This window comes from Oncorhynchus kisutch, linkage group LG30 (genome assembly GCF_002021735.2).
Source record: "Oncorhynchus kisutch isolate 150728-3 linkage group LG30, Okis_V2, whole genome shotgun sequence".
NCBI lineage: Eukaryota > Metazoa > Chordata > Actinopteri > Salmoniformes > Salmonidae > Oncorhynchus > Oncorhynchus kisutch.
The window spans coordinates 35394185-35408969 of NC_034203.2; the positions used below are offsets into that span (position 1 = coordinate 35394185).

General features: G+C 43.0%; 1 protein-coding gene across 1 annotated transcript in view; it reads left to right on the top strand.

Moving 5' to 3' along the window:
- Window positions 1-14785, top strand: part of LOC109874760 (protein unc-13 homolog A) — a 97197-nt gene that overhangs the window by 13281 nt on the left and 69131 nt on the right. Inside the window, 4 exon segments of the mRNA XM_031810303.1 lie at window positions 1053-1082; window positions 2061-2160; window positions 9610-9727; window positions 11049-11172. Coding sequence (XP_031666163.1) covers window positions 1053-1082; window positions 2061-2160; window positions 9610-9727; window positions 11049-11172 — 372 coding nt within the window.

Sequence of the window (14785 nt, forward strand, 5' to 3'; positions counted from 1 at the left end):
TTATACCTCTCAGATATAGGACAGACACTTTCAAACAAACTTCCTTTACATTTTGGGGGGTGACTATCTGTTGTTCAATGTTAAAGCCAATTTATGCTTTATACGAAAATGTGGTCGGAGGCGCCATATCGATGGCGTGACGCAATTGCAGAGCCTCTGGAGGCATGCAGAGTCCAAATTGAGCTCCGTATCGCATCACTGTGCACTTTTCAAATTCTGTAACAATGCGAGGGCTCTGTCTAGCTCCACATTAACATGATTGGTTGACGGTAGGTGACGACGGGAGGTCCTATATAAACACAAACTCACTTCCTTTGCAACTTTCTTCACAACAGCTCTGCGCTGCTCCGTGAAGCGCAATAAGTATGAATGCCCTGACTTCTGCAGAGGCCGTATCACCATAAATGCTGCATGGCCAATGCAGACCACAGATTAACCATGCAGCGCCTTTTATTCAATGTGTTTGTACGGGCTAATAGCAGTAAGGTAAAAAAAAATGTAACAAAAAAATGTTGTATATATATATTTTTATACTTCTAAATCAAATAGCAACATGATTATTGGTATGATGTTCTTAAAACAATTCCATATAGCTTAGTAAAACAAGTTTTCACACGTACAGGAAATCAGATGGAATTATACCACCATCCAACTTTCCAGAGATCCAGAGAAATGATCCAACATGAGAACTGCCCACAAAACAGGGTTGTCACTAGTTACCACAGCCACAATGTCATAAACGTTCCTATTTCTACAATGTATCTTCTTAAAATGTGATTTTAAACCTAGCCCTAACCTTAGCCATACTGCTAATCTTATGCCTAACCCTAACCTTAGCCACACTGCTAATCTTATGCCTAACCCTAACCTTAAATAATATTTTATAGACAGTTTTTACTTTGCGGTTGTGGTAACTAGTGACAACCACAAAACAGGAAACTGGAACCCATTTTGGAGGTTAACAGCTCCAGCATGTTATGTTCTGTATGTAAGAGTTCTGTCGACAGATGGTGTTGCCCTGTGTGACTGTGTTCCTCTCTATGTTTTCACAGTGAAGAAAGCCAAGCTGGATGGAGCCCAAGGTATGTGCTGCTGGGAACCTGGAAATAGAATAGACAAAACAGGACTGGGTTGGGGAAAACTTGCTAGCTATGTTTTATAGGGACAGGAGTTTACCTGATCATGTGTGGCTGGTCAGGTCATGTGCTGAGGAAAAACTCCTGCCCTGGTCCTAGATCTGTGTTTCAGCCAACTTCTCTGACTAGAGTTCTTATATGGAGCATTTCTTTCCTCTCCTCTTCAGTTGTTTCTTTCTCTACCCCTCACAGATAAATTCAGTTATTTCACCCTCTACCCCTCACAGATAAATTCAGTTATTTCACCCTCTACCCCTCACAGATAAATGCAGTTATTTCACTCTCTACCCCTCACAGATAAATGCAGTTATTTCACCCTCTACCCCTCACAGATAAATCCAGTTATTTCACCCTCTACCCCTCACAGATAAATGCAGTTATTTCACCCTCTACCCCTCACAGATAAATGCAGTTATTTCACTCTCTACCCCTCACAGATAAATTCAGTTCTTTCACTCTCTACCTCTCACAGATAAATTCAGTTCTTTCACTCTCTACCCCTCACAGATAAATTCAGTTCTTTCACTCTCTACCCCTCTCCGATAAATTCAGTTCTTTCACTCTCTACCCCTCACAGATAAATTCAGTTCTTTCACTCTCTACCCCTCACAGATAAATTCAGTTCTTTCATTCTCTACCCCTCACAGATAAATTCAGTTCTTTCACTCTCTACCCCTCACAGATAAATTCAGTTCTTTCACTCTCTACCTCTCACAGATAAATTCAGTTATTTCACTCTCTACCCTTTCACAGAGAAATTCAGTCATTTCACTCTCTACCCTTCACAGATAAATTCAGTGAGCAATTTTTCTCCCTCACAGATAAATTCTGTTCTTTATCACTCTACCCCTCACAGAGTAATTCAGTACTTTCTCACTCTACCCCTCACAGAGTAATTCCGGTCTTTCTCTCTCTCACTCACAGAGAAGTTCAACACGTATGTGACCCTGAAGGTGCAAAATGTGAAGAGCACGACCATCGCTGTCCGGGGAAGCCTGCCCAGCTGGGAGCAGGACTTCATGTTGTGAGTCCTCTCTCTTTCTAAGACTTCATCTCCCTCTCTTCACCATTCTCTAAATCTCTATTTCCTTTTGTGTCACTCCTTCACGTCTCTGAATTCTTCTTACATCGACCTCCATCTTTCTTTATCCTCTTTATTGTTTAATGTCTTTCCATCAGTTTATCTCTACCTCCTTTTCCCTCCTGCTCCCTCATCCGTTATTTCATCTCTTCTCCCTCGGTACCCCTATCACTCACTCCTCCTCGCTCTCCACATGGACTTCCTCCCAGTTCCTCTCACTCTATCTCTCTCTCCTCCTTATCTTCTTCCTTCCAGTGATTCTCTCTCTCTCCTCCTTATCCTCTTCCTACCAGCTCCTCTCTCTCTCCTCCTTATCCTCTTCCTCCCAACCCTTCTCCCTATCTCTCTCCTCCTTATCCTCTTCCTCCCAGCTCCCCTCTCTCTCTCCTCCTTATCCTCTTCCTAATCAGCTCCTCTCTCTCTCCTCCTTATCCGTTTCCTCCCAGCTCCTCTCTCTCCTCCTTATCCTCTTCCTCCCAGCTCCCCTCTCCATATCTCTCTCCTCATTATCCTCTTCCTCCCAGCTCCCCCCTCTCTCTCCTCCTTATCCTCTTCCTCCCAGCTCCTCTCTCCTCTCCCCCTTATCCTCTTCCTCCCAGCTCCTCTCTCTCTCCTCCTTATCCTCTTCCTCCCAGCTCCTCTCTCTCCTCCTTATCCTCATCCTCCCAGCCCCTCTCCATATCTCTCTCCTCCTTATCCTCTTCCTCCAAGCTCCCCCCTCTCTCTCCTCCTTATCCTCTTCCTCCCAGCTCCTCTCTCCTCTCCCCCTTATCCTCTTCCTCCCAGCTCCTCTCTCTCCTCCTTATCCTCTTCCTCCCAGCTCATCTCTCTCTCTCTCCTCCTTATCCTCTTCCTAATCAGCTCCTCTCTCTCTCCTCCTTATCCGTTTCCTCCCAGCTCCTCTCTCTCCTCCTTATCCTCATCCTCCCAGCCCCTCTCCATATCTCTCTCCTCCTTATCCTCTTCCTCCCAACTCCCCCCTCTCTCTCCTCCTTATCCTCTTCCTCCCAGCTCCTCTCTCCTCTCCCCCTTATCCTCTTCCTCCCAGCTCCTCTCTCTCTCCTCCTTATCCTCTTCCTCCCAGCTCCTCTCTCCTCTCCCCCTTATCCTCTTCCTCCCAGCTTCTGTCTCCTCTCCCTCTTATCCTCTTCTTCCAAGCTCCTCTCTCTCCTCCTTATCCTCTTCCTCCCAGCTCCTCTCTCTCTCCTCCTAATCTTCTTCCTCCCAGCTCCTCTCTCTCTCTCTCTCTCCTCCTTATCTTCTTCCTCCCAGCTCCTCTCTCTCTCTCCTCCTTATCTTCTTCCTCCCAGCTCCTCTCTCTCTCTCCTCCTTATCTTCTTCCTCCCAGCTCCTCTCTCTCTCAACTATCCCCCTTATCCTCTTCTTCCCAGCTCCTCTCTCTCTCAACTCTCCCCCTTATCCTCTTCTTCCCAGCTCATCTCTCTCTCCTCCTTATCCCCTTCCTCCCCGTTGCTTCTTGATCTCTTACTTCCTCCCTTCTTCCTCCTCCTTTTTCTCCTCCTACTGTTCCCTTATCTTCCCTCGTCTTTCTCTTCCTCCTCTATCATTACATAACCATCTCCTACATTACATAACCTTCTCCTACATGACATAACCATCTCCTACATTACATAACCATCTCCTACATGACATAACCATCTCCTACATGACATAACCATCTCCTACATGACATAACCATCTCCTACATGACATAACCATCTCCTACATTACATAACCATCTCCTACATGACATAACCATCTCCTACATTGCATAACCATCTCCTACATGACATAACCATCTCCTACATTACATAACCCTCTCCTACATTACATAACAATCTTCTACATTACATAACCATCTCCTACATTACATACCCATCTCCTACATTACATAACCATCCCCTACATTACATAACCATCTCCTACATTACATACCCATCTCCTACATTACATAACCCTCTCCTACATTACATAACAATCTCCTACATTACATAACCATCTCCTACATTACATACCCATCTCCTACATTACATAACCATCTCCTACATTACATAACAATCTCCTACATTACATAACCATCATCTACATTACCTAACCAATCTCCTACATTACATAACCATCTCCTACATTACATAACCATCTCCTACATTACATAACCATCTCCTACATTACATAACCATCTCCTACAATACATAACCATATCCTACATTACATAACCATCTCCTACATTACATAACCATCTCCTACATTACATAACCATCTCCTACATTGCATAACAATCTCCTACATTACATAACCATCATCTCCATTACCTAACCAATCTCCTACATTACATAACCATCTCCTACATTACATAACCATCTCCTACATTACATAACCATCTCCTACATTACATAACCATCTCCTACAATACATAACCATATCCTACATTACATAACCATCTCCTACATTACATAACCATCTCCTACATTACATAACCATCTCCTACATTGCATAACCATCTCCTACATTACATAACCATCTCCTAGCTGACTTACTAACAGTGTGCTTGTCAGCAAATGTGGATGGTGAAAGTGTGCCAGTGAGTGTATACTAGTTTGACTGGTGAGTAGTGTGGTAGCCAGTGAGTGTATACTAGTTTGACTGGTGAGTAGTGTGGTAGCCAGTGAGTGTATACTAGTTTGACTGGTGAGTAGTGTGGTAGCCAGTGAGTGTATACTAGTTTGACTGGTGAGTAGTGTGGTAGCCAGTGAGTGTATACTAGTTTGACTGGTGAGTAGTGTGGTAACCAGTGAGTGTGTACTTGACTGGTGAGTATTATGCTTACAAGTGCGGCAGGTAGCCTAGTGGTTAGAGGGTTGGACTTGTAACCGAAAGGTTGCAAGATCGAATCCCCGAGCTGACAAGGTAAAAATCAGTTGTTCTGTCCCTCAACGAGGCAGTTAACCCACTGTTCCTAGGCCGTCATTGAAAATCAGAATTTGTTCTTAACTGACTTTCCTAGTTAAATAAAGATATAATGAAAAAATAAAAACTAGTGGGTTATGAAACATGCAGCAGTAGGCAGGCTGGTTGACTGCAGAGTAGTGTCCTGTGGGCTGCTGGTGTGATGGTGCGAGGCGTTTGGCATTGTAACAGTGATGAACCACAGAAGATCTAAGCTATGACTCAGATCCATCTGTAATGGCTTCCAGTCTCCTCCCTAAAACTCAGATCCCTCTGTAATGGCATCCAGTCTCCTCCCTAAAACTCAGATCTCTCTGTCATGGCTTCCAGTCTCCTCCCTAAAACTCAGATCTCTCTGTCATGACTTCCAGTCTCCTCCCTAAAACTCAGATCTCTCTGTCATGGCTTCCAGTCTCCTCCCTAAAACTCAGATCTCTCTGTCATGACTTCCAGTCTCCTCCCTAAAACTCAGATCTCTCTGTCATGACTTCCAGTCTCCTCCCTAAAACTCAGATCCCTCTGTAATGGCATCCAGTCTCCTCCCTAAAACTCAGATCCCTCTGTAATGACTTCCAGTCTCCTCCCTAAAACTCAGATCCCTCTGTAATGTCCCTCTCCTCCCACAGTTACAGGCACTAATCAAAATGACACTTTTCTTAAAAAGAGTCACTACTCAGACAGGAAATCTTGCCTCCGTCTTTTTAAAATAAAGGTAGACTCAGCAATATGACATAGATGCAGAAAATAAAGAGCATAGTCAGTCACCCCAAAAATATTTACAGTTGAAGTCGGAAGTTTACACACACTTAGGTTGGAGTCATTAAAACTCGTTTTTCAACCACTCCACAAATTTCTTGTTAACAAACTATAGTTTTGGCAAGTCAGTTAGGACATCTACTTTGTGCATGACACAAGTAATTTTTCCAACAATTGTTTACAGACAGATTATTTCACTTATAATTCACTGTATCACAATTCCAGTGGGTCAGAAGTTTACATACACTAAGTTGACTGTGCCTTTAAACAGCTTGGAAAATTCCAGAAAATAATGTAATGGCTTTAGAAGCTTCTGATAGGCTAATTGACATAATTTGTGTCAATTGGAGGTGTACCTGTGGATGTATTTCAAGGCCTACCTTCAAACTCAGTGCCTCTTTGCTTGACATCATGGGAAAATCAAAAGAAATCAGCCAAGACCTCAGGAAAAAATGTGTAGACCTCCACAAGTCTGGTTCATCCTTGGGAGCAATTTCCAAACGCCTGAAGGTACCAAGTTCATCTGTACAAACAACAGTACGCAAGTATAAACACCATGGGACCATGCAGCTGTCATACCACTCAGGAAGGAGACGCGTTCTGTCTCCTAGAGATGGACGTACTTTGGTGTGAAAAGTGCAAATCAATCCCAGAACAACAGCAAAGGACCTTGTGAAGATGCTGGAGGAAACGGGTACAAAAGTATCTATATTCACAGTAAAACGAGTCCTATCAAGACATAACCTGAAAGGCTGCCCAGCAAGGATGAAGCCACTGCTCCAAAACCACCATAAAAAAGCCAGACTACGGTTTGCAACTGCACATGGGGACAAAGATCATAGTTTTTGGAGAAATGTCCTCTCGTCTGATGAAATAAAAATAGAACTGTTTGGCCATAATGACCATCGTTATGTTTGGAGGAAAAAGGGGGAGGATTGCAAGCCGAAGAACACCATCCCAACCGTGAAGCACGGGGGTGGCAGCATCATGTTGTGGGGGTGCTTTGCTGCAGGAGGGGCTGGTGCACTTCACAAAATAGATGGCTTCATGAGGAAGGCAGGAAAATGATGTGGATATATTGAAGCAACATCTCAAGACATCAGTCAGGAAGTTAAGCTTGGTCGCAAATGGTTCATCCAACTGGACAATGACCCCAAGCATACTTCCAAAGCTGTGACAAAATGGCATTAAGCACAACAAAGTCAGGGTATTGGAGTGGCCATCACAAAGCCCTGACCTCAATCCTGTAGAAATGTTGTGGGCAGAACTGAAAAAGTGTGTGCAAGCAAGGAGGCCTTACGGGCAGTTACTCCAGCTCTGTCAGGAGGAATGGGCCAAAATTCACCCAACTTATTGTGGGAAGCTTGTGGAAGGCTACCCAAAACATTTGACCCAAGTTAAACAATTTAAAAGCAATGCTACCAAATACTAATTGAGTGTATGTAAACTTCTGACCCACTGGGAATGTGATGAAAGAAATACAAGCTGAAATAAATCATTCTCTGTACTATTATTCTGACATTTCACATTCTTAAAATAAAGTGTTGATCCTAACTGACCTAAGACAGGGCATTTTTACATTTCATCTTGACATTTAATCCTAGTAAAAATTCCCAGTTTTTGGCAATGCACTGGGATTCATTTGCACTGGGATTCATTTGCACTGGGATTCATTTGCACTGCGATTCATTTGCACTGAGATTCATTTGCACTGTATAGTTGATGAAACATTGCATTTGGCCTTGCTGTTATTATCCCATAGAAAGGCATTGAATTACATCTTCATACATTGATAAACAGATTTTTAGGGACTAAAGGAAGTGTGTTCCTATGTGTCTGTCCTCTATCTGAGAGATATACGAAGGATCAGGAAATAATTCCTTATTTTTATATGTATTTAACTCCTTATTTTATGCTCTAAACTATCGCCATATATACTTCCATTCATTTTTCTATCTGGTACCCGGCTACCTTCAGACTCGTCTTGTGAGGCTTGTCGGCGTCTCCCCTCTCCCAATCCCCCCATTCCCCCCCACCTCCTTCATCTCTCTCCCCCCTCTCTACTCCCCCATCTCTCTCTTCCCCTCCCTCCCCTCGCTCTCTACCTCTCCCCCATCTCTCTCTTCCCCTCCCTCCCCTCGCTCTCTACCTCTCTCCCCTCTCTACTCCCCCATCTCTCTCTTCCCCTCCCTCCCTCCCCTCGCTCTCTACCTCTCCCCCCTCTCCCCCCTCTCTACTCCCCCATCTCTCTCTACTCCTCCCTCCCTCCCCTCGCTCTCTACCTCTCTCCCCTCTCTACTCCCCCATCTCTCTCTTCCCCTCCCTCCCTCCCCTCGCTCTCTACCTCTCTCCCCTCTCTACTCCCCCATCTCTCTCTTCCCCTCCCTCCCTCCCCTCGCTCTCTACCTCTCTCCCCTCTCTACTCCCCCGTCTCTCTCTACTCCTCCCTCCCTCCCCTTGCTCTCTACCTCTCCACCATCTCTCTGTTTAATAACTCCCTGTTGTCTTGTAAAGGCTGTTTGTTAGATTCCTCCCAGACACTCTCTTATAGAGACGTATTTTCTATTTGGTACCCTCAGACCCAGAAGTAATTTGTGTGTGTGTCTGTGTGTTAGAGAGAGAAAAAATATAATAATCCCAATCACACAGCACATTTGTATGTCCCACCCTGAGCTTTTGTCTGACTCTGGGTCGGCCTCTGTTTACTCTAGTTCCTCCTCCTCCCTCACTCCTTCCATTCAGTTTATTCCTGTCTTCCTGACACAAACTACTCTGTGTATCTCTTTTCCCCATTCTCTCTCCTGCTGTCTTTCCCCTATTGTATCTGTGCTGTCTTCTCCATCTCTCTCTTTCTCCCTCTCTCTTTCTCCCTCTCTCTGTCTCTCTTTCTCCCTCTCTCTGTGTCTCTTTCTCCCTCTCTCTGTGTCTCTTTCTCCCTCTCTCTGTGTCTCTTTCTCCCTCTCTCTGTCTCTCTTTCTCCCTCTCTCTCTCTGTCTCTCTTTCTCCCTCTCTCTGTGTCTCTCTCTCTCTTTCTCCCTCTCTCTGTGTCTCTCTCTGTCTCTCTCTCTTTCTTTCTCCCTCTCTCTGTCTCTCTCTTTCTCGCTCTCTTTCTCCCTCCCTCTCTCTGTCTCTCTCTTTCTCGCTCTCTTTCTCCCTCTCTCTGTCTCTCTCTTTCTCCCTCTCTCTGTGTCTCTCTCTTTCTCCCTCTCTCTGTGTCTCTCTCTTTCTCCCTCTCTCTGTGTCTCTCTCTTTCTCCCTCTCTCTGTCTCTCTCTTTCTCTCTCTCTTTCTCCCTCTCTCTGTCTCTCTCTCTCGCTGTCTTGTCTCTCTCTTTCTCCCGCTCTCTGTCTCTCTTTCTCCCGCTCTCTGTCTCTCTTTCTCCCTCTCTCTGTCTCTCTTTCTCCCTCTCTCTGTCTCTCTTTCTCCCTCTCTCTGTCTCTCTTTCTCCCTCTCTCTGTGTCTCTCTCTCTCCCTCTCTCTGTGTCTCTCTCTCTGTGTCTCTCTTTCTCCCTGTCTCTGTCTCTCTCTCTTTCTCCCTCTCTCTGTCTCTCTCTCTCTGTGTCTCTCTCTTTCTCTCTGTCTCTCTCTCTGTCTTCTCTCTCTCTCTCTCTCTCTTTCTCCCTCTCTCTGTCTTTCTCTCTGTCTCTCTCTTTCTCCCTCTCTCTGTCTCTCTCTCTGTCTCTGTCTCTAGTGAGATTAACAGGCTGGACCTGGGGCTGACGGTGGAGATGTGGAATAAAGGCTTAATATGGGACACCATGGTTGGCACGGTGTGGATCCCCCTGCACAGCATCCGCCAATCAAACGAGGTACACTACACCTCCAAAACTCATACTGGCATAGTACTACTTACTTAAAAAATATATTTGGGGGGGGGGGGGTGGATCAGCTTAATATTGCAGAAAGAATATTGGTTCCATCAATGTAATTGTCTGCATCATTTCCAATCCCCCATATATTTTTTGGGTAAATATATATATCCATACACGCATGCATACATATACACATATATACATACACATACCTATATAGACATACATATACACATATATACATACACATACCTATATAGACATACATACTTTTTAAAAGAATATACCTTTATTATTATTCCCCGCAACCCTTCCACCGATCCCTCAATTGGAGTAAACTAATAAACACTTCGGCTTTTACCTTCAATTTATACATCTTATACACATTTTACAGACACAGTCTATTTTACAATAGTTATTTTTTTTGTTTGTTTTTGTTTGTTTTTTTGTTTGTTTTTAGTCCTTCCTCTATTTCTGATGACCATCCAGTTTGATTTCTATTTGTAAAAGTTCTGAACCTACATACATTTTACAGATGTTTTACATGTTTTACCTTGCTCTTAGTCCCACCCTTCAGCTTCATTCAACCCCTCCCATCCATCTCTCAACATCAATCATTTTGGATTTCTATTTGCCATATATTGTTCAACTGTGCTGTGATGCTTCACAAATGACCTGAACCTTTCTATTCTCATAGCTTCTATGGATTGTAAATTAAAAATAAACATTTTTGCTAAAATTATTATAATATTATTGATTGATTGACTATGGCTTTTCAAATCACCCAGTATTGCCATCTGCAGCATTAGTTCTAGGCAAATGTTGCAATTCTTCAGCCATTCCTGGACCTGTGACCAAAAACCACCTACATATGGACAATACCAAAATAAATGATCTAATGACTCTGCCTCCTCACAGCAGAACCTGCAGAGCTGGAAGATTGTATCCCCCATATATATAACATTCTATTAGTTGCAAGAATTTTGCAAAGTAATTTAAATTGAAAAATTATTGTACTACTTACTTCCTAAGCCGGGGCAAGGCAACTCCTTGGGATAATAAATTATATCAGCCATGGAAGCTCTGCGTGGAATGTACAATTATAATTATTCACTGAATGAGTCCCTGTTGAAAGATCCAGGGACAGACTGGTTGTCAGTTGCATGACAATGACTGTAAGAGATGGTAAGACAGCACGAACTGATCTGGGACCAGGCTAATGTTTTAGTATGCAATATTACAATGGGGTTCTAACTAACAAACTAACAATGATAATGAATGGTGTATCAGGTTCATGCGTTCCATTTCTATTGTGTAGGAGGGTCCGGGGGACTGGCTGACCCTGGACTCCCAGGTTATCATGGCGGACAACGATATCTGTGGAACCAAAGACCCCACTTTACACCAGGTGCTGCTGGACACACGCTTTGAACTGCCTCTCGGTGAGTGAGGGAGGGAACCAATGAAATAACAAACTAATAAACAAAACAATTATTAACGGATGGATGAACAAACACAACTTAATGAATCAAATAATGACTATACTTCATTGACCATAATTTATTCCCCCAAAACGTCTTAAAATACAGTAGATATAATAGAGTAGTTAAAAATACAGTAGATAAAATACAGTAGATAAAATACAGTAGATACGCTAGACTGTTACCATGGTTACCCCATGGATGTTCAGTCTGAAAGAAATCGCCCTAAAAAAAGACGCAGGGGTCTCTACAAGCCAGAGTGTTGAATGAAATTATATTTAAATACACTTTACTGGTTGTCCGTGTTGTTGGTCCTTTTGACGGTAGGAAGTGGAGATAAAATGTCCACAGGAAAACATTATTATGAACCAGACTTGTTGTAGCACTGGTCTGTATACGGCTGTCGGCTTATAGTTCCAGGTTGTATTTTCCATCTCCTGACCCATTGCATGTGATGCATAGTGTGTTACCAACTTAATGGAACATTGTCACCCGATGAACGTGTTCTAGCAATCAGCTGGAAGTGCTTGCGTTTTGTTGGGTCTGTGGTTCGGCTACGGTCAGCCATTGTCTACATATTGTGCAAATGTTTAAGTCGCGTGCAAATTGTGTTAGTATTGAAAATACAAAATGGAAATACAAACTGACAGAACCATATGCAAACCAGCGTACTGAAAGAGGGGCTCATAATACTTCCCTGTGGATATTCTGTCTCAGATTACCTTCGACACGAGGACAAAATCAGAAGACAACAGGTCAAGTAAGTCAAAATGAAGTTTCTTCAACATTCTGACTTGTATTGGGAATGTTCGGAAATGTCGAGCGTACATGTTCGAGACGAGAGTGTAAGTCTTCCACTCTCAGATTCTAAAAGGAGCAAACAGTAGTTTAGATGTCTCGAATCATATTTGTACGTGTCACTGTCCACACTCCACATACACAGTCATGCCAGAGAAGCATCTTAATGTGAACATAATCACACCTGAACCTACATTCTGATCTTTAGCTGAGTTATCCAGGGTCTTATATTCATCGGTGTACAACGTAACAAAACATTTTGCAATGGAAAATGAAAACAAGTGTTTCTCATTGGACAAGACCTGTTAGTCCCTCTCGGTTTCGGCCCATTTGCTTCCGTTTCCTTGCTAGTGAATACAACGCTGTTTAATTCCATTCCATGTGTCCCTATAGAAACACACTGATCTGTGTCACTAGGTTGGCTGCTGCTGTCCTTCCCTTTAGCTTCCTGTGTGAACGTAATCAGGATTCGTTCTGCTAGCATTGATTAGGAGTCATTTTACACTGCCTCTCATCCCCTATATACTGGTGATCTGACTCTTTCTGTTTGTCTGACTGAGCAACAGTCAAGCCAATAGGTTATTTAAAGGCCTGGGGATCTGGGTGAAAAGTCAATCTCACTTTGATTGGTGGTAATAGTTTGGGGGGAAATGGGTGCACTAGAGTAGCTTCTATCCAGCTAGTAGTATTTATACAAAGGGTGGGTCTAATCCTGAATGCTGATTGGTTAAAACCGGATTCCAGACGGTGTCTATTCCACAAACTACCACCTGCTAAATCTATGAACTTAAAATAAATGCCTATTTACTCTGTTCCATCTGACTGCGCAATCCACTGTCTCATCAGCCCAGCCAGGCAATTTATGAATTTGATTTCCACTATAAAAAGCATTTAGAAATGATCTCCCTTTTTTTTGTTTTCAACAGCTGAGCTTTGTATAAACCTTGCTGTCTGTCTCTCCGACATTTACAACATTGTTTCAATATTCGATCTCCGGCTGTCCCATAGTAATGAACGTGTCGGGAGTCGGGACAATACAGATGGGCAGGCAGCGTTTCTCAGCCAGTCGAAATCATGAATCAGCTGGCATAAATTTTATGGATATATAGAAAACAAATGTAATTGAAAACAGGTCAAATGAAATGCAGCTGATTTGCAGTCTCCAGCTTCAGGTTGAAGTGATTGTGTTAGTGTATATGTGTTGTAGGCTACCTCATTCTGAATAGCAGTGTCTTGAGGGAGCAGCAGGTAGCTTAGTGGTTAGAGCGTTGGACTAGTAAACGAAAGGTTGCAAGATTGAATCCCTGAGCTGACACGGTTCAAGTCTGTCGTTCCGCCCCTGATAGGCTGTCATTGCAATTAATCATTTGTTCCTAACTGACTTGCCAAGGTAAAAACAATAGCACATTTTCCATTCGAGGCGAAATCGTGCCTTTTTAGCTCATTGTTATGGATGTATCCAAATAAATATCACTAGAAAACATCTTAAACAAATGCAAATGCAGCTATTTTGCTGTTATTCTGGCTGCACTTTTGGACGTGACTGTACGTTAGCCGTAGTTGGCTGGCTAGCAAGCAAGGGATGAGAACGTTGCCAGCCAGTATGTCCATGGAACATTTAGAACGAATGACTGGGTCGCGCCCATAGATGCAGAACGAAAAGACTGAATGAACTGGCAGGGCCGACCCTGGACATTCTGCTTCCCTAGGCAAGACAAAAAACGTCCTCCCTCTTATCCCCGTTAAACTATGTACAGCGGGGATCGGCGATAGTTTTGGCCTAAGAAATGGAGAAATAGAACATAATAGCAGCCCAATCCACATGACTATGCTACAAAATAAACACTTTTTAAAAACACATCTGGTTAGTAGGCTATATAATCAGTTCAATGTCAATAACATAGCCTAATATTTTTAATCTGATTACATTGATAAAATCATGTCTCTATTAAATTCATTTGTATATTTCTGTGTGCATTATCTGGGGAAATAATATAATACATATTGCAATCAAAATAAAATGTTTGGCTGACTAAGTCTCAAAAGAAAGGTGGATAATGAAATAGAAGTTTCAGGGAAGAATGGACAGAGAAATGGGCATTCTTAACATATTTCTCCAATGTCAAACCAGTGTCTGGTTTGCAACAGCTGTTTGCAAATAATCAAATCTGAGACATCCTTAGGAATCCATGCATGGCACTTTCAAAAGTGACCTTTCCACCCAGACAGACGCTCTACCGAAGCAGAAAACTGTAGGCTTCAACTGCTGGCTACTCCTCCATTGCCTGACACAACAACAGAAGCGCTTTCCTAAAAGTTACCTGGGTTTAAACCAACGTCTTCTCTTTCCAGAAAGTGAAAAGCTCAATTAATAGGGACAGAATAGCAAAGTCAATTTGTTTGTCTCCTTGTAGATTATAGGCTGCAGCTTAGCTTCAGAATGTCATAGAGAGGAACCAATATAACCCATACGCATCCGAGTCACGTCTTTCGTGTGCATTTTAAAACTTGTTTCTACCATAAGGCATCACGGAGTTAAGCATTGTTGTAGAACACTTCATATAATCTGGATACTTTAGGTATTTATTTCAAAATAGAAAGCTAACAATAGGTGTCCTTTTTGCCCTTTTCTTGAACAAAGGGTTTGGGGTACCCTCATTCAATTCCAGCCCAAACACACCAAGCCCTTCCCAGACACGGGGGTATTTAAGGAGTGCATGCGACAGTATTGGAGGATTTGGCTATACCGACATCTATAGATAGCATAATTGTGTTT